The sequence below is a fragment of the Sparus aurata genome, chromosome 17 (assembly GCF_900880675.1).
Source record: "Sparus aurata chromosome 17, fSpaAur1.1, whole genome shotgun sequence".
Classification (NCBI taxonomy): Eukaryota; Metazoa; Chordata; class Actinopteri; order Spariformes; family Sparidae; genus Sparus; species Sparus aurata.
This window is the reverse complement of record NC_044203.1, coordinates 31,751,543-31,771,479: the sequence shown is the minus strand read 5'-3', so window position 1 is coordinate 31,771,479 and position 19,937 is coordinate 31,751,543. Positions and strand designations below refer to the sequence as shown.

At 46.3% G+C, this 19,937-nt stretch overlaps 1 protein-coding gene across 1 annotated transcript in view; it reads left to right on the top strand.

Annotated features, from left to right (window-relative positions):
• Positions 1-19,937, top strand: part of rftn1b (raftlin, lipid raft linker 1b) — a 125,596-nt gene that overhangs the window by 5,162 nt on the left and 100,497 nt on the right. Inside the window, exon 2 of the mRNA XM_030393680.1 lies at positions 9,718-9,901. Within this exon, the coding sequence (XP_030249540.1) occupies positions 9,754-9,901 (148 nt within the window). The 5' untranslated portion in view covers positions 9,718-9,753. The remainder of the gene's footprint in view (positions 1-9,717; positions 9,902-19,937) is intronic.

Below are 19,937 nucleotides of genomic sequence, written 5' to 3'. Positions count from 1 at the left end.
TGGGTAATGTTCAACATGGACATGTCGATACGGTGTCTGAAAACCTAAGAACTGGCTTTAATAAAAAATGACCTGCCTGGAGCAAGTTCACAGAAAGCAATGAGTCACTCACGGGAAATCTCTCGAAACCCCTCCGTGTTTTAGAGAAAAATAGCAAAGGAGGCGACCAGAGACTTTATTTTTCTATTTTTAACCAAGTATTTTGCTCTCCTGCTTTTCTGGAGATGACAAACAATCCCTCTTTTCACCACGTCTCTTTGGCTGCAGCTAGAAAACAACCGGCGTAGTGTTTGTGCGGGTTTGGGGGCTGCTTTTTCCACTTGTGAGAACTGTACAAATCCCAGCGTGGATAGATTATGCACAGCAAATCAAACTCATGACTGTCAGAGACACGCAGAGAGGAGAGAGGAGAGGAAGGGGGGAACAGGAGGACATGGAGTGTTCGCTCCTGCACATGGAGGAGAGGAGAGAAGGGGGCCGGTCCTGGTGATGAAGAGGGGCGAGAGCTTATAGCGGCCGGAAAAAAAGAGAAGAAAGAAACTGACAATGAAAGAGAGAGAGGTTGAGAAAGATTGGTGCCTATTATTCTCCTGTGAAGGGAATAGTCATAGAGGGGTTGGTTCCCATGGCAATAGCTCCCTCAAAGCGTTCGTGAGTGTGTGTGTTTGTGTGTGTGTGTGTGTGTGTGTGTGTGTGTGTGGACGGACTGTAACCGGGCCTTGAGACCGCACCGAGACGAGGTTGGCCGCGGCTGTAGCGAAGCGCGGAGCCTCCCGGAGCCTTGAAGCGGCGGAGAATCTCAGACAGACACCATTGTTTACTCGGCTGTTCTCTCCACTTCACTCATCACCCCTCATCTTCCATTTCTCTTTTTTTCTCTCCTCTTTCGTTCGCTCACCATTATGTATCGTCCTTGGGCATTCAGAGCAGATATAACAAATTCAGCGAGTGAAAAACCAATTCCACCTCAGGCACCCGTGGGCTCCTTGCAGGGGAGTGGGTAATGGCTGAGACGTAGAAATGTCTTTCGCTTGTCTGTAGCATCTTCAGCATAAGAATGCTTTAGGGGCCTCCTCAAGTCATCATGCACTGACTCACAATACTTAAAACTCTGTCTCCTTTGTGACCTTTTTACAGTAAATGCTGATTTTACATATTTTATATGTCTAGTTCATATAAGATGGAGCAAATCTGTCCTAAAAACAACATCCTGGATGTGACACTGGCATTAATCGATAAAGAAAGTGATGGATTTTTACTTTGGTGACCCAGAAAAGTGGAAATAGTTCACATTAGTTAGTTCACAGTTTGTCTACAGAACCCCATCAAATGTGAACTCTGACCTACAGGGTGTCGCTACTGTTATCTGTTGTTGTCACATAGAGATTTTGAAGGCATTTTGATTTAAATCATTAAAAAATTTGAGCCAATATTTCCAAGAGAACGGTGTTACGCCAAAGTAATCTACGTCTACTTTAGTAAGCATGCTAACCTGCTAGCCCTGGCCGGTCTTGGCCCCTAATCTGGTACTATAAATTAAGTTTAGCCTTAGTTCATGCAGGACACTGAAGTTATATGCCACCACTGTAATGCCCCAATATAGTTTACAAGTAAACAAAATAAACTGAGATGTTAATTGTCAAGAAGTGTCAAGTATGGAAATATTTTCACACTTATTTTCCTGAAACTTGGCATCTGTTTGTCTCAAAGGCAGTTTTGTATCCAGCCATGCTCACTATGATGCCGCCCACAGAGACACTTAGCTGCACAGCTAAACGAGCTAACTTGCTAACGGTGGCTAGTTGCTACAGCCAAAATTAGCTACAGCGAAGAGTATAGCGAGCAGCGGTTAGCTTATAGTTCTGGAGCTACTAGCCAGTGTCTAAAGTGCAGGTGGGGTTCTGTGTTTTCTTCTTGATGTAAAAGTCTGGACTATAAAGTTCAAATTCCTCCTCAGAACATTTAAAGCTCCGCTACAGTTTTGGTATTTTTGTACAGGCAGTGGATCAAATGACCACATCATGTGGAGGCTAACGCTTGTTGTGACAAACCCACAAATAATGATCACCCGAGTATGCATCTCTGCAAGGCCTTTTAGCCTCTTTTAGCTCGTTGTTTTGGTTTTGAAAAGTCTGCCCGTGACCACAACATGCTCTGATAAACCAACCGTGCACCAAAAATGGGATACAGATAAGATTAGCGACTTGCTTTAAGTGACATCCAGATGATGACACTATACTGCACAGCCAAATGAGCTAACTTGCTGCCAAAATTAACTACAGCGAGCAGCGCTTAGCTTATAGTTTAGGAGCTACCTTCAGCGGGTGGCCATATCTTACAAATGACACCTTTAAAGTAATACTCTACTGATATCCTTTGTTTTAAACATCATATTTGAAGCCCCTGCATGTTAAACAATTGCTCTGGAGAGTCTGCAGTGTTATCTGTTGTGGAAGACAGCAAAACATGGACAGCTCAGATTCACTACAGTCGATGGAGTTCACCCGGTTTCACGGTGAAAAGCGTAAAAGCCTTTTTAGAAGCCACTCATGCAGCACGATGCACTTCGTCTCTGTCCTTCTGTGTGCTCTCTGTGGTCCACTAAGTGATATTTTAACCAAAAATCCCCAATTTTTTGTTAAAGACATAGTCTGTTTGTTGCCTGCCAGCTATGTAAGCTTTTTTTTTTTTGATGCTCATAAGTAGTGTAAGCAGGAGTGGAGTAGGTAAACAGCTAACTGTGTCAGTGACGGTGTATTCAACCACATGGGACCAACATACTTTTCAAGCCCACGGGCAGACAATATACATTTTCTAACCATAACCATTTAAACCATTTAATAAAAGCGTCCTGTCAACAGTATGTACAGCACATGTAGCTACACACTGCAGGCCCCTCTCTTTATAGGACTGTATAATCACTAAAGGTTGCAGCATTAACATCCTGCCTCAGGGTCCATTGTCTTTTCTCTCTCTTGGGTCCGACTTTTTTCCAACCTCTCTGTCCTGCTTATGTGAAGATTCAAGGTGGTAAGGACGGAAGTGAGGAAGGAAGGAAGAAAAGGAAAGAGTGGGAGATTTTCAAATGGTGTTAACATTTCCACCCGAAGCAGCCGAGAGTGAGGCTGAAGTTCAGAGGGTTGGAAAAACGATTTCTTGACCAAACGTAAGGATATTGGCCTCATCGGCTGAGTGTCTTGTGACCTTTTCCACAGACTAGGTTGTTTGTAAGTGCTTGTTCCAGGAAAGAAAGGACTCATCTGAGCGTTTTCTAAGGTCGGGGTAACTCTAGGCAAACTGGTGCTTTCACTCCTTTCATAACCTGGTTGGTGTGAAATCAAAAGGCAGAACAACCGCTGGGATTTAATGACAACAACTGTAATGTCAGCATGAATTCATATTCTGCTGTTCACAGCCACCTTCTGATCCGTAGGCAACAAGTGATGTATAATCATATTTATGCAAGGTCATTTGGTTACCATGGTTACAGCTGGGGACTTTCCCTGATACACCTGAAAGTAAAAATGCTCTGAAGCAGAAGTCTGTTGAGCTCGAGTCACACTTGTCTCATTCAGTAGTCCCCAACCCTGAAGTGCACTGAAATTTCATTCTTTTAATGGCCAACAAGGGGTGTGACTAACCTGGTTGCAAAAGAAATCCAATCATATGTAAGCTTATGAGAAAATTATGCTACTTCTCACTGAATTTATCACCTCGGTAAACAGTTTCCTAATGAGTTTATTATCTCAATCACTAAAGTTTTAAGTCTTCTTCAACACAGCATGATGTTCATTTTGTAAATGATGCTCCCATTTGGCGTTAACTAAACAATAAAGCAATGTTGTGATAAGCAAGTTGCCATCATGGCGTGTCCTGGGGTTCAATCACAGCCCAGTAGGCAGGATATTGTGTTGGCAGGTAACGTTTCTACAACCAGAAGATATTTTTACGTACACCTGGGGATATTTCCATCCATATTTGTCATGTCAAAAGCGGCTAGTTTTATACAGGAAGTTGGACACTCTCCATTCGTGATCGTAGCGACCAAAACATGTATTTTGAACCAAACCACGATGCATTTCTAACCCTATCCAAGTGCTTTATGTGCCTCACCCTAAACAGAGCATACTCATAGCATTGTGACAACCCAAACTGCGTAAGTTAAGTTGCAACATAGTGAAACATTCAGTTTTAACTCATCTGTGGTTTTGCAGAAATGTACTTAGCTAATATTTATTCAGGCGACTGGGTTGCCAGTCAGGATATCCTCCTAAGTCTCCATCCTTTTCAGATACATGTGGTCAACTCTGGCCCCATAAAACAACGAAGTCGACTGATGCATTGCCAGACTTGAGGCTTCAAAATGGTAGTCCACAAAGAATGGGTGACATCACCGTGTTTGTGTCCACGGGGTTAATTATTACACAATCTACTGAGGTTACCCAATAAACCAAACAGTAACTGCCCTCCATTAATATTACTTTATTATAGTTTTATACGATCCTGGGAACGCAGGAGCCCTTTGAGCCGACACACCCAGACAACCTATGATGTCATTATTACAGTAAAGATGACCAGCTGATTTCAGATCTGCGTGGGAGAACTAAACTAAGTGGTGGTGCCTTTTAAAAAACGGTCGATGTTTGTCAGACTGTGGAAAAAGTTTCTCGGTCTCTCAGCTCTGGCAGTCCTTCAAGGTGTACATTATAGTATAAAACTGGTTGGATATTTGCTAAAATGTAGGTGTATGGTGATCACAAACAGCAGGTGACAGTCTGCACAATCCCAGTTTTGATGTAGGCAGGAAGTTAAGAGAGCTGATTCGTTTCTGAAACACACAAGGTCAGAAGATCTACGGTCCCTCCAACTCCTTCCTTTTCTTGCAGCAGTATGTCGTGTTACTTCAACCTTTGTTGCTCACGTCTCAAATACTACATCAGAAAACGACCGCTGCTGTCATTTTTCTCGGAGGACACAATCACAGGAGGCTTCTTATCAAGAAAACATACTGTAAACATGGATCGTTTGAAGCATTTCAACTAAAAAACACTGCTGTTGTTTCCCCTGCAAGGCCAGCCTTGTCCTCTCATTTTTACGTGGTGGTCCCTGATCCCTTGGCTCTACTCTTCACAGTAAACTACGGATGATACCGGATCAGCAGTGCCCACCACCAAACTCAGCCCAGCGCTCCACTTCACATGTCAGATTAGAAAAAAGATCAAAAGTCAGGGGAAAAGGCAAAGAGGACGATAAAGCGTGAGGGAGGGAGAGAAAAGGAGAAAGTGGGCTTTAAAGGGAGACTACATGGAGAGGAACACAAGAACACTGTGTCCTAATTAATGTCTTCCTCCATTAATCCACTCTGAGGCTTCTCATGCTGCTGGGTTTGATCTCAACGTTGATATCAAAGCCTGGAAACACGGCCTTGTAATGTGGGGAAGATCTCAGTCAGACGGAATTAAGGGAAAATCATTCAGCGCAGTTTTTTCTCGTCCCTGTGATGTCTAAAGTGCAGGTGGGGTTCTGTGTTTTCTTCTTGATGTAAAAATCAGGACTTTAAAGTTCAAATTCCTCCTCAGAACATTTAAAGCTCCGCCACAGTTTTGGTATTTTTGTGCGAGCAGTGGATCAAATCACCACATCATGCCGAGGCTAACGCTCGTCGTGACAAACCCACAAATAATGATCACCTGAGTATGCATCTCTGCAAGGCCTTTTAGCCTCTTTTAGCTCGTTGTTTTGGTTTCGAAAAGTCTTCTCTCGACCTAAACATGCTCTGATAAACCAACCGTGCACCAAAAATGGGATACAGATAAGATTAGCGACCTGCTGTAGGCGACATCCAGCTGTTTTTTATCGTAAGGAACTCTGATAAACCTGTTTGCTACCTGCCTACACTGCCTCACTCTCAATGGCAGCGTGGTACACTTTAAACAGTGATGCTTAGAGCGTGAGGAATCGAAAGCGCTAGTTCAGTAATGTAACCTCGAGCCCGAGTACGTTATTGCATCGAGAGCAACTGGGACGAAACAAATGGAAAAGCACTTTGAGTAAGAAGTGCAGTCAACATAGCTAGCCAGACGGGCTAATGTTAGCTCTGACAGGCGACTGCTGGACAGCTCTCACAATATGATCCTCACAAATATCTATCTAACTATTTTATCAGTGCTGACTGTGAGATGCAGTCTGATCCAGCCTCTCCATCCATTTTAATGGATGTTGGGCTTTTTGAAAGAGACCGGGTCTGAGGTGTGTAACTACAAGTCAACATTTACTTATTTGAACTTATTCATGATCTTTTCATAAGCCCGATCAAGTAGTTTTGGTGCCTAAACCTACTCAAAAATTGCGACTTGCATGTTCACAGCAGCAAGCTTCTGTATTTGGTGAGTTGGGAGTGAGAACACAAAACAAACTAAGTTAGCGGCTAGCTTGTGAGTATAACGGCGCATTTAGCAGCTAACGAGCCAGGAGATTCCCCCGGGAGGTGATGGAGACCAAAATAGAGCTAAAAGGAGAGTTGATATTGAACTTGAATGTGTTAGGTGGCCAGAACAACCACTCCAAATGATGCTAATGTTGCTTCATGTCTTAGTCCACAATAACAGCTTTATGAGGTGATAACATGCCCTGGATTTGTGATTTCAGTGTTCCTCTACCCCAAAATCAATGATTCCAGCTTTCAGAATGTGCTAAATCCCCAGAAAAGCAACAGGCAAAGACCCCAGTGATCAATGAGGGCGCAGAAAACAAAGCAAACCTTGATCCAACAAACCGTTGCTGATTGACAGACAGAAAGCATGGGGGCGAATGGCAAACATTCAGCACAATACAAAGTGCCGCGGGATGTTTTGGTTGCTAGGGCCAAAGCTAAGTGCATCCTTACTACAACAAAGCATCCGAACGTCAATGTCAGACTTATGAGTAGGAAATCTCATCGAATAGGACCTCTTATCGAATAAAACCTCAAAAAGCCATTAGCGAGAGACAAAAGATAGAACAAAATGGCAAGAGGATCGTTGCTAATTCAGCAAAAGGGAAATCAATGGCCCCCTTCCTGTTTTTTCTGGAGCTACCCAGCGTCTGTGTACCCAGTGAAGAATCCCTCAGCCCCTGCCTGTCAATCTCCAAAAAAAAAAAAAACCCACGGTGTAGAGGAGACGAGGCGGGGCGTGATGAGGCAGTCGGAGCTCCGGCCTCCGAGGAGAGGTTCGAGGCGAGAAACAGTGACTCAAATAAAAAAAAAAAGATCTCACATTTTCATTGTCAGTTCAGCTCTAAAAATACCCGAACTCGACTCACATCGCCTCCTCTCTGGTCTCAAGGAGCTATGCAAATACACAAGCCCCTCCATTTCTTTTCTCCTCCACTTTGTTTTCCTTCCACACCCCTCCGTCAAAGCCGCCGCCCCCCCCCCGTCCTATTGTTCTGAATACCTCTTCTCCATCTCTTGTAGACTACATGACAGAGCCTCGCCTTCCCTCTTGTTGTTCCTACTCTCTCCGGGGTTGGGGGGGGGGGGGGGGGGGAGAAATGATAAAAGCTATTTACAAGTAACTGTAGGCAACAGCGAAATCCAAGATGTGGAAAAATTCAAGCTTTTTTGTTCCTTTTCTTTCTTTCTTTCTTTCTCTCTTTCACCCTGTTTTCTTTGATGGCAGAGCCACTTGTGATGCTGCGTGCTGAACTGCAGCACAGCGCGGCGCAGTCCTGAGTGACAATTTAAGGGAGGACTGAAGCGCTTTTAGCGACTTTTTACTATGCCGGCGTGTGGAAGAGGAAGCAAGACATCAGTCCTTCTTGGCACGTGCTGAAAGGCAGCGACGCAACTCCTCGGCACATCTCAAACACCTACAAGCCGTTTAGAAGCGCTTCTGAAGTTTTCAAACGCACGAGGCGCGCGGCACGCGGGACTCGGCGTGTTCTGGTATTAATCACAAGTCCATCAGCCTGCGGTCCGCCTCAGGGAGCTGCTGCGAGGCCTCGTGGAGATACGATTGTGAGGCCACGTTAGGATTCATAAAAACCCAACAAAGACTTTTATGTAAGTGCCACTGGAAACACTGGCTTTCATGACAGCCGTAATGAATCTCCTGCCTCATCTCTCACTCTTTCTCTCTCTCCCTCCTCCCTTGTTGTGTGTTGATCACCCCTTTTCTATTCAGCGGACTCTAATTGCACGCTCTTTTTCTCTCCAGACTCGACTCCCCCCCCCCCCCCCCTCCACCTCACCCACCCCCCCGGCATCCCTTTTTTTCTGACGAACAATCTCCAACCCGGCCGCCCCCATTTCCTCTTTCTCTCCTGATTGATTCTCACCTTTTCCATTCTTGCCGTTCACCTCATTAACGGAGCCCCCGTCTGCTCGTTTCCTATTTTTTCGCCTCCCACTCCTTCCTACATCCCGAAACCCCCCGCCGCCCCTCCTCACTTCCTGTCCTGTCGTCTCTCTGAAGCGGCGGCCGTCTCGCGGATTCGCAGTCTCCGGCCAAGGCCCCGCGACGTTCTGTAATTAGAATGAGGCATAATAGAGAGGGTTCCTCATCAGGCGAGGTGGAAGGGGGGAGAGGGGGAGGGGGAGGGCACCGCCGCCATCTACCCATCCATCCATCCATCCATCCTTGAGTTTAATCAGCGGCACACAATAGGATGTCACCTGCTCCCAGACGCGGCCGCTGGAGAGAGGCGGCGATGCTGTCACAAACCATTTGGGGCGAGGCGGCTCTTTAAGGCCTCCTCCTCCTCTCACGGTTGTCTCCGGTAATTTGGTCTCCCTGGGAACGAGGCGGAGGGAGCCCGTGAAGAATCAAGCTCGTTTAATTGTGTTTATTTATTTATTTACCGACGCTTATCCGGCGTGTTCTTCTTTATTGGTTTTTCCCTCCCGGAGTCCCCGAGGAATCACGGATATCTGACAGCATGAATGTTTGCTTTCACATGTGTGTGCATACCCGCCGGTCTGTGTGCAGCGTGTCACAGGAAGCTCATGCCGGCCCTTAATCAGCTGTGACCGGCGTGGGAAAGTCGAGGGAAACAGTGTGTTTACTCAAACGCAGCGACAAGTGTTTTGACATCATCATACTTTACACAAGTTTTCCGTTTCGTATTATGTCACTCTGCAATTTAGCAAACATTTCCTCGACGCTTACAGTTCGGTTACGCTGACGACTGAAGAGTTTACGCAGAAGATGAGGCGATTTGCTAGTAAAAGTCGATGAAGTGTAAACAAATTCCGGAGCCGTTGTGCTTGATGAGTACTTCACATTATGATGCTCCAAGGTTAAATGCACAACATTCACTGCCGCCAGATATGGCACTTGAGCACCAGCATCTCAGAACAACACAAATGAAAGCGTTGTTCATTCATTCAGTAAAGTACGAAAAAAAAAGAAGGAAAGTGACATCAGCTCCATACTCCAACATTAATCACTGTTATAGAGTGTTTTTGCAGTAAACCCTCTCTCCCCCTGCTGAAAATACATTTTCTGGTATCCCTGCACACTTTACCCAATCAGGACAGAGAACTCCATAAAGAAGGCGGTCCTGTCTGCTCGTGAACGCAGAAAGCAGGGTCGTCCTGTTTGCGCTGTTGTCCGCCGATTACTGCTGCGTATTCATACGGTGACGTGGAGACGATGGAGGGGGATTGCAAACTGCGACACGGGCGGGAAGTTAGTTAAAACGACACCGTCTAAGTGTGTTTTGTCTGTTCTGCAGGGTCCGTGCGCTGAGAGACAGACACACCGTGGAGCCATGGGCTGCGGGCTGCGTAAGATGAAGCCGACGTCGGAGGAGACCAGTCCAGGGAAGATTTACTCCACCTTGAAGAGACCACAGGTGGAGACCAAGGTGGGCGTGGCTTATACCTACCGCTACCTGGACTTCCTCATCGGCAAAGATGGTAAGAGTCTTTAACAATCCGATTAAAAGCGACACTCGTTAATCTGCGCTCTTAATTGGTTTGTTCTGCTGGAAAATCCACTGTTTCATCCTTATTTATGTAAACGGCCTGCGATCCTTTTTCGTTTTATTCGGAGTTTCGTCTTCGAAATTGAGTACAGCCCGCCAAGCTGAGCACTAAAAGCCAGAACTCCCTAGTTACTATTGATCAGTTATCCCCACAGCGCCCTTATGCTGATATGTTACAGTCATTTTGTGCCGCGTGGTCGTAAAAAACTGAATTATTGCCTCTTCCACATGCACAGCTGAAATTATATGAATAGCTCAGGGCCTTTGGCATTTTGCTGCATCATACTTCTGCATGATAAGACGACAGTGTGCCTCACAGCTTCTGCAAAAAAGGGGGGGCTGATCTGCACTAGCGATCTACAGCCCTGCGCTGCGTGTGGTGTTTTACTGAACAATGCCACCTCCAGTGTGATTAATCTGTCTAACCCCTCTAAATATGCCATTATACCTGCATATCCCCCGTAGAAAGAAGGATTCAGCTGCAGATCGGTCTCGCGTATGGAATAAAAGCGCTCCGGCTGTAATTTTCATCAGGAGTTTCTTGTAATGATGGAGTGTTAATTAGCGCCTGCTCCCTGTATAGCAGCCACTGTTGTAATTTCGTTTTCTGACAATTAGTCAGTCAAGCTTCCACGTCGTGCTAATGATATAGAATTTTCCAGCCCAATCTACGCCAAACATCCTGCTGGTGGCCATCAATTACGCGTGGCACCGAGTCCGACTTGCCTAGCAGGGGACGCAAACAACAAAGTAAAGAGCGGGCCGGCTGGGTGATGTGTTCAAGGGCAGAGGCTCGGTCCTCACCCCAACTACTGTGTGCGTCAGCTGGTTTTCAGGATGTTTCAGCGGCCTGGTCGGCTCTGTGCTCTGACCGGCTGTCGTGAGCGGTAAACATGAACAAAAACAAGAGTGAAGTAAGATGTGGCTGTCGGTCTAACAGTCTGTGGCTCCCTGGTGCTGTGGATGGAAATATGGGAATGAATCATTTCCCTTTTTTTAAAGACACCATACCTCCACTTACACAGACACACACACACACACACACACACACACACACACACACACACAGACACACACAGAGAAGAGGCCGGCAGTGCCCCCTCCTCTCCTTCCTCTCCTCAGTCTGAGGTGTTTATGAGATAGGAGGTGGGTGTTGTTTCCTGAGATGCCGAGACCTAAATTAACCGCCCAGGGGATTCTTTGTGTGTGTGTGTGTGTGTGTGTGTGTGTTGTGTTTTCAACTTAAAAGAACCCAATTTTCCACCAAAAGCAACTGATTTACCTCAAAAAGGCAGATGTTTACGTTGAGCTTTAACATATAGGTCCATTTCATGTCAGGTGAGGTTTGTTTGGATTGGATTTAGATATTACTTGAGGTTTTAATCAGGTTGTGTCAGGTCACCTGAGGATAAGAGATAAAGTTAAGATACGTAGGATCACTTGATTGATTGGCAAAAAACAGATTCGAAGCAGCTAAAATCTATATTTTTTAAGGAAAAAAACAACAAAAGACGTTAAAAAAACCAATGTCATGATGTGAAAGAAGTCGCTTGTAGTGATGAACCGCACAGAGGATTATCTTCTGAATCTGCATCACAGAGCTTCATGCTGAGTTTCATCTCAACAACTCTCATATGACACGTGAACACAATTGTATTTTTGGACGTGAGGTCACACCCTCCCACAAAAACGCCAACACTTGATGGCTGTCTGCTCCGCGCGTTTCATCCGGAAGCTTATTCTGATGTCATGAAAACGGTTCATGTTTGTCTGAGGTGAGGAATCAGCCGTACAGTCGGCCGCATCTGTCTTCATGTAAACTCAATGATAAAAATTCAATTATTCTTCTTGAACAGTTCTTCAGGAGCATCGTGTGACACCGTGTGCCCCTGATTTGTAGCAAATGAGCAGCAGGCAGCGTGATGCCCTGTATCTCAGAAACGCAGCGCAGCTCTACATGACCGCATTGCGAGGATGTTTTGACGTTAGACCATGAATGGAAAATTGTGAAATTTTGAATCCTGTGCACGGACAATAGCGTCATTTTTCGGCTGCAGCAGGCTACCTACTCGTTGCCAAAACAGCTGACGAACACAGATCGGCATCCAAAAGATCCAGATATGCAGCTGGTAGAGACCAAAAACAGAGCAAACAGAAAGATGATTGGACAACTGCAACTGTTCGTCAAAACAACTTAAAAGGTGATGATATGTCCAACCATTACAGAAATCCGTGAACGGAGACTTAGCATTGAACGCTAACAGCATGGGGTCAGAACTTTACACTGTGTTTTAAGCGTCTTAACATGCTCCACATCTCACACCAAAAGTTATGCAACATCAGCAGACACCTTACAACACAGCACTGTAGCGTGTATGACTCAAACTGAATAAAAAAAGTAGTTAAAACAGTGTGTTTGTGCAAGCAGCTACTTACCTGTTTGTTGACATCCGTGTCGTCCAGTAGCTAGACCAAACTAGTCAATCCGTCGAGCGTGCACTTACTCCCTCACTGGCGGAGACGGAAACGTATTCCAGCATTTTCGTGTTTCTGTTCATAATGTCCATTTCTATGTTACAGCCTGTCATGAGCCATGAGCCTTACAATAGCCTGTTAAGCCTGTTAAGTGCACACTCGATGGATATGCTAGTTTGGTCTAGCTACCGGAAGGCACGGATGTCAACAAACAGGTGTGTGGCTGCTTGCACAAACACACTGTTTTAACTACTTTTTTATTCATTTTGAGTCATACACGCTACAGTGCTGTGTGCTAAGGTGTCTGCTGATGTTGCATAACTTTTGGTGTGAGATGTGGAGCATGTTAAGACGCTTCAAACACAGTGTAAAGTTCTGACCCCATGCTGTTAGCGTTCAATGCTAAGTCTCCGTTCACGGAGCTCTGTAATGGTTGGACCAAATTTGTTTGCGTCTTCGGTACTGGCAAGTCAAGGGTAGCTTGAGCAATGAAGCTGCATGTTTAAATCGACCGAAGTTCTCCTTTAAAAGGTGATGATATGTCCAATGCTCTGTTAAAGAAAAACAGGTAAAAAACGAACATGGAACAATTACAGGCATCGTTTTTGGACCGCCGAGAAAAATGTTGTTATTGACTCCCATTTATAGGTGCAAACAGGCATGGCATGCATGCTGATCCCTGCACACATGAAGAATACGTTCTGCCTGTCTGATGAGACACAGTCAGTCAGTGTGCTGACGTCCCTATAAATAGGCTGTGAACCTCGAATATCCAGATTAAAACGAATACATACACAACCCCCCCCCCCCCTCCTTACACAACCAATGTTCCCGAGGCGGTTAGTTGTAGCAGGAGAGCCATTTTTCTTTTCCTCCGTCCAAACACGAGGAAACGCGATGACATTTCGCCGCTTGCACATGGAACCAAAACAAAGACAGAGACCAGACTGGAAGCAAATCAATACCCAGAGTCATTAAAAAGAGTAATCTGCCTCCTTTATGAGACTGCTAGGATAACCTGATAAAGGTGTTTACATGACAGGTGCAATAATTAAAAGTACTGTGCTGATTATAATCAAATTAACAGGCTGCCTGGAAACAGAGTGACTTCTGTCCCTCTTCGGGTCAGATATATTGATTCACAAAGTAGAGACTAATGTCATCGACCAACTTGCGCTTGAGACGTTCGAGCAGGGCGGACGAAGGTGGAGAAAAAGTTTAAGAGCGGGTGTCGGCTTGGGATCAGACTGAGGTTAAATATGTAATAGAGGTCGTTAAGGTTGAGGTGCATGTGAAATTAATGCGCTCCGGCGGGAAGATTGTGTGTGTGTGTTTGTGTGCGCTGGAGGCCGGGGAGGAGTCAGGACGCTATATTTAGACATCACTCTGTTATTTCTGCTCGTGACAGTTATAGCTGAAATGATGGTGGGAGGGGAGCTCGGCGGCGACGGTGGGAGGTTGCCGGAGTGGAGGAGGAGGAGGAGGAGGAGGGGGAGGAGGGAGGAGGGGGGATGGTACGGGAAGCCGGGAGATGTAGTGCGCGGCGTGTTCGCCCTGACAGTTGATTAGTCTCCATTAGTTTGTCAGGCTGACTAGACTGGATGGATGAAGGAGCTCGAGGATCGTGGGCGTCTGGGGGGCCAGGCAGGCTCATCCAGCCTTCCCCTCCGTAAGGGGGACAGAAGGGAAAGGCGGGGCCGGGAGGGGAGGCAGGAGGTGGACGGGTGCCTGCCTTTTGTTGAACTCTGTGTGTGTGTGTGTGTGTGTGTGTGTGTGTCTTTGGCTCGCGGCCACATTATTATCTTCAAGTATTGCCTGTAATGGTGGGGGTTGGTACTTACTGTAATCAGTTTCCTCATGCTCTGTCGCTCCGTCACTGTCAGTACGCCTCTGTCTCCTCTGTGTTTCATATCCTAAAATATGTGTCTGCAAATGTGTGTGTGTGTGTGTGTGTGTGTGTATTGGGAGCACATTATGTTTGAGAAATCAGTCTTTAGTCCAAATGTCTGAATCATTTGACAGCATCAGCAGATTTTTTTTGGGGGGGGGGGGTGTTGGGTTGAAAGGGTCAGCGTGTTACTCATAGCTGTAATTACCTCGTACCAGGTGTGTAAGTGTAGGTAATGATTCATGTGTCCGGCCTTTTTCCTACAGGAAGCCTTTTGAATTATTTAACACGTCGTCAGAGATTATGAATGTGAAAGTGGTCTCTGGTTCAGCTGCGGGGTTTCACATAAGTACAGTTACTTACAGAGAGAGCCGATCGTTTTTTTTTACTTGACGAGTGGCTCACGGCTTAAGCAGCGTAGTAAAGATGCTCGCTGACAGTGTTCGGATCATTACACGTACTTTTTCCTCAAATAATGACTTGTGTTGCTTCAAAACTGAACAGCTTCTCTGCCCGTCTCTGAAAGGCACCCCGTGGAGGTTTCCGCAAAACAAAAAAAAAAAGTTTTTTCTCCTCGAAACAGACCGTGCGTGTCCTTCATTCACAACAAACACGCTGAATGCTTTTTCATTCCCTCGAAAAAGAAACGGAAAAGTCGACACTGAAAGCAACAAAACACAACTTCCTGGACAAAGATTAGGGTGGTTGGAGAGTTTCATCCCCAGGTCGGCAAATACTGACGTTTTGGGTTGGCGCTCGAATCGAGATGCCAACCCAACGCATCAATATTTGACTTTTGCTCCGGTTGTTACTGCATTTGTACGTCTATGTTTGCTAACAAGCTGTCTGCCTCCCCCGTGCTTTTTGCTAGAGCATCTCTTCTCCGCATGTTACCTGTCAATCAGTGGAATGATGCTCTTTTGCTCGTCATAGTCTCTATAAACGGATGTTTCCATATGAGTGAACCGACTTCAGGCTGCAGGGGTGAGATCCTGGTATCGGAAGCGCTCTGGCGTCCGTTTGCAGGCGATCCGTCCGTGTGGAGAGCAAAGGAGGTGGGACGCTTGGGCCGATATGCTTTTGGCTTTCGTCTGACATTTAGCTCTTCATTAGCTTTTAAAAGAGTGGCTTCTGAACTCCATTAGCACTGTCGTGTCTGCATCTGCAAACTGTTCTCAAAGATGTTGCGACATAGCGTAACTACGCGGGGTACCTTGAATGCAAGAGCGCGACTTTTGAAAAGAAGGTAACAAAACCTTCATCTAGAAAATCAGAAGTTAGAAATAAGAAAGTAAGAAAACCCTTTTTCCAAGTCAACACTCTCACTTCACCACCTTTCTTGGTCTGATATGACCGTTGGCTTGTGAGGGCTAATGTAATCAGTCCCAGAGCAGATGTTGCTTCTCAGTTTCCTGAATGTACGACTCTTTGCCGCTCATGGTGTTGTCATGCTTTCTGTCAGCGTCTCACACCGTGCCAGGAAGCACTTGTTGATTCCTGATTGCAGACCCTTGTCACTCTCCATCAGGTCGCCTAACTGTCATGTTTTTAAAGCAACCGAGCGAATCGGAGGGAAACTCAAAATGCCGTTGTCATGTCAACAAGTCTCATTTTAACTTTTGGCTCACGAAAATTGAATCGGCAATATCATATTTTATTATCTCACGGTTACAAGTGATTACATCAATGTATTATTATGTTGTGACACAAAAAGAAATCAATCTGTTTGTTTGATCTCCAGCATGATAAAACATACTGTCACAGCAGCGCAAGAGCAACTGTCGAAAGAGTGTTTTGTATCTTTTATTTAGGGGAACCAGTGTCGCTGTTTCCGTCAAATCTTTCATTTCTTTATATAAAGTTCACGAACCAGAAGCAGAAGGAACAGTTCCCGCATCAGCATTTTCTGCATCTTCTTGCTTCCCCTTCACCTCTCCTCCTCTTCTTGGGAAAAAAAACAAAAAAATGCCCTCGTGATGCTTTCACTGTGACTACTGCACTGTGAATAATGTTTGTAATAATTTCCCTGCCACCGTGTTAGATCATAGCTTTCCGCAACCGCCGCCATAATGGCCCCTCAGGCTGCTAACCCGCCACCGAATGTACAAAAATAACACCTTTTCGCTGCAGAAGCGGTGATGAAAGGGAGAGTAAATCGGCGGAAAGCTGTAAGTAATGAACCTCCTCTGCACTAAATATCATTGTCAGCCCACCAGTGAGTTGTTGCCTCATGTTGCTGTATCATTTCGGAGCGCGCGCTCAGCTTCACGGCCACTCCGCGGCCATTCAATCACCTCAGAAAAGAGCTGCGGAAAAAAACAAAATCGGGAGAGTCTGTCTGATATTGAGATCATGACCCTTCGGGGAGCTGAGAAGGCGCCTGGCTGTTGCCGTTCTAGATGGCGTGGAAATAAAGGGCCACTGCGAAACCGTAAAAACACGCAAGCACAACAAAACGAGGAAGGTGCGGCGTGAATTTTCTTAAAATGTGATTTTTAACTGTTCGGAAAAATGTCAGCAGGGATGAAAAAAAAAACATGAAAACATGCTCAACACCTTCTCAGCGGGCAGCTTTGGGAAATACGGGGAAATATGAAGATGTCGCCCTTGACATCAAAGCCGCGTGCAGGCTTGTGAGGCCTGCACACACACACACACACACACACACATGCATATGCACACACAGAGGCCCCGACACACACCGCTTGATTTCATCTCAGGGAGCTAGACACGTCATTTATATGCAAAACCCCCAGAGCCCCGAGTCCCCTTGTTAATATGAGCTGTAGCAGGTGAGTGACACGCAGGAGCGGCCTCCCCCCCCCCCCCCCCCCTCCGTCACTCCACTCAGATATAAGACGGAGCCGCAGGAGAGGTCAGCAGGAACGCCGCGCCGCACCGCGCCGCACAGAGTGGCTTTTCCGAGGGGGAGATTAGTCCTCGGATGGCGGGGGAGCCGGGATTTATCCCCCGGCTCCGCGGCTTGAGAGGCGGAATTGAATCGCAGTTATTGAAGGGGAGAATGACATTGAAGACTGAATTCACGGTCATCTGGTTTTTACATTATATTTCCATTATACAGCCGCTGGCCTGGGCGTGGCCGCGCGGCTCAAGTCAAAACACGATTGTGAATTCGACGCAGGCCCGAAGTGAGCTGAATGGGAAATGTGTTTCTGGTGGTCGGAGGAATCAAAACGGGCAAAGCGGGTGATTATGTATCGGAAAAATACTGAATTAATAATTCCGGGCCCTCCTTTGGAAAACAGGCCTGTCGTTGCCCACTGAGCGCTCCTGATGAAGGCATTCAACGTGATTGCCGGTAAATTGCAGGGATCTCTTTTTTCGAAGGCGCGCATGAAATATGCATCAGCCGCCGTCCGAACCGACAGTACCGATTCAGCCTCGTGCCACTGCTCCTTGTTCCTGCCTCCCTCCGCAGCCGGTGGCATGCTAAGTGGATGCTACTCGCGTTGTTTGCGGGGGGGGGGACCAGTCAGGCAGCAAAATGCCAAGCCATCGTTTGCTGAGACAAAGATGTCAGAGCAGCATTTTAGGCGTGTGACAGAGCCAGAGCTCAGCAGGTCCCACTCGCTAAGCTTCAAACGGCTGCAACTGCTGACAACGTTTTCGGCAACAGGAAACTGCTCGGTTCCTTCCTCATTCTCCCTCCTCCCCGTCTCTCGCTCGGCAGTGTGTTTAAGATTAGCTCTCTCCTTGTAACGCTCCGTATTCTGTGCAGAGTATTTCCTGTGTCTGAAGGCTTTGTTGTCGCAGCTAACAGAACTCAGTATCCAGGACGCGTTATGTGTGTGCGTGTGTGTGTGTGTGTGTACGCCGTTTCGGCAAATGCAATTTCGCTTGCGTGGAGAAATATTCTGCTCATGATTTAATTCAGGTCGTTCAGGGCGGCAGGACGAGTGTGTTGCAGTTGTTGTTGTTGTTGTTGTTGTTGTTGTTGTTGTTGTTGTTGTTGTTGTGTGAGACGGGATGTGAGGAATATAAAGGTGGAGGGTCGGAGTGTAAAAGCAAAACAAACAACGGAAGCAGATGTGTCAAAACAAAGATTCATTTGAAGGGGGCAATGTGTAGTTTTGGGGAAGAGATTTGAAATCAGAAGTGATTTTTATGCATAAACAAACTTGATAAACAAACCTTAAAGCACAACAAATCTCATCCTGGTTTACTTTGTTTATACGTGGCGGACCCTGCCACCTTTCTGGCTTCAGACAGCGTTGTGGGGGACCTTATTTCCCTCTGAGAACAGCTTGTTTATCCACTGCGTTATTAACTTATTAATATTGCAAGAGTTGGAATTTCTTCTGCTGCACAGTGTCCCCTTAAAGTCAATCTTCTGGGGCATTTGGATTTTAATCCGAGTCCCCCTGGATTTCTGACATTCCAGTCATGATTGCACTTTCTTAACGTCCGGGTCGTCAACCGTCTCGGTGCTTCAGGAAAGAAAACACATCCTGAGGCTCTCTGGGTTTTATTTTGAAGATTCAAATTCTGCGTGTGGGTGGGGAACCTGCGTCATTAGACGAGCAAGTGAGTGTGAGTGTTTTGAAGAGAGAGGAAATGAGGGGGGAAGATAGAAACCGAGATACAGCCTGTGTGTGTGTGTGTGATGTGTACATATTCTGTGTGCACACATGTAGCCGGCTGACATGTCTTTCTGGTGTCGGGCCCGCCGTGTGTCCGGGTCTGCGTCTGGTCTTTAGGTGTGTTTGCACACTGCTGTGTTTTATCCAGCCTTCTGTCCTCTTATTGCTCCTTCTAACGTGGCCTCCGCTGTTTTTCCTGCCCGCCTGACAGACAATACGCCCGAGCGCCCCCTCAAAGCTTTATTGGCTCTTATTGCCATCGCACTCAGATCCAATATGCCAGTATTGATTGTGTTGAAATGCAATCAGGGTCTCCACAGCAGAGGAGCAAACAATCTAAATTTAACAGAACACCTCCGCCGGCCTTCAGCCCAGCCCTGATAGCACCTCCCAGAGAGGAACAAATGTATTTATGTGTGCGCAGAGAAATCTTTCACGTGGTCACGACTATTGTTAGACGCTCTTCCAAGAAGCTTGTGAGGCCGCGCAGGCAGAGCGTGCAGGAAGTGACCTCAGCCCTGACCTCACTTCCTGCCAAGTGGGCGGTTACAGCGTGTTTTTAAAGCAAAAGATGATCAGATCACAGATGTCAGTTTGCAGACAAACCTGCAGCCCTCAATCACGAGTTATTAAATCACAAAGTAAAAATTTGATTGAAAAAGAGACCACGCCAACCGGTGCTCCTCTCTCCCACAGAAAACACTGCTCCTGAAACGCCTCGTCAGTAGTCCCGCCTTAGAGTCTGCGTCTTCCTGACATCACTACGTCACCATGACACACATTTATATAACTTACGCCTGCATTCACGGAAAGAAATTAAGTTAACTCGAAGCTGAAAACAGGACATGACGGTGAGCGTTGCCGGGTGAGGCGTGTGTGAGCTGACCAATCAGAGCAGTATGGGTATTCGGGAGGGGTCTTAAAGAGACAGGAGCCAAAACAGAACATCAGACTTTACGTGTATTTGTGTTTTTGGAACGTTAAACATGTAAAATTATTACCTA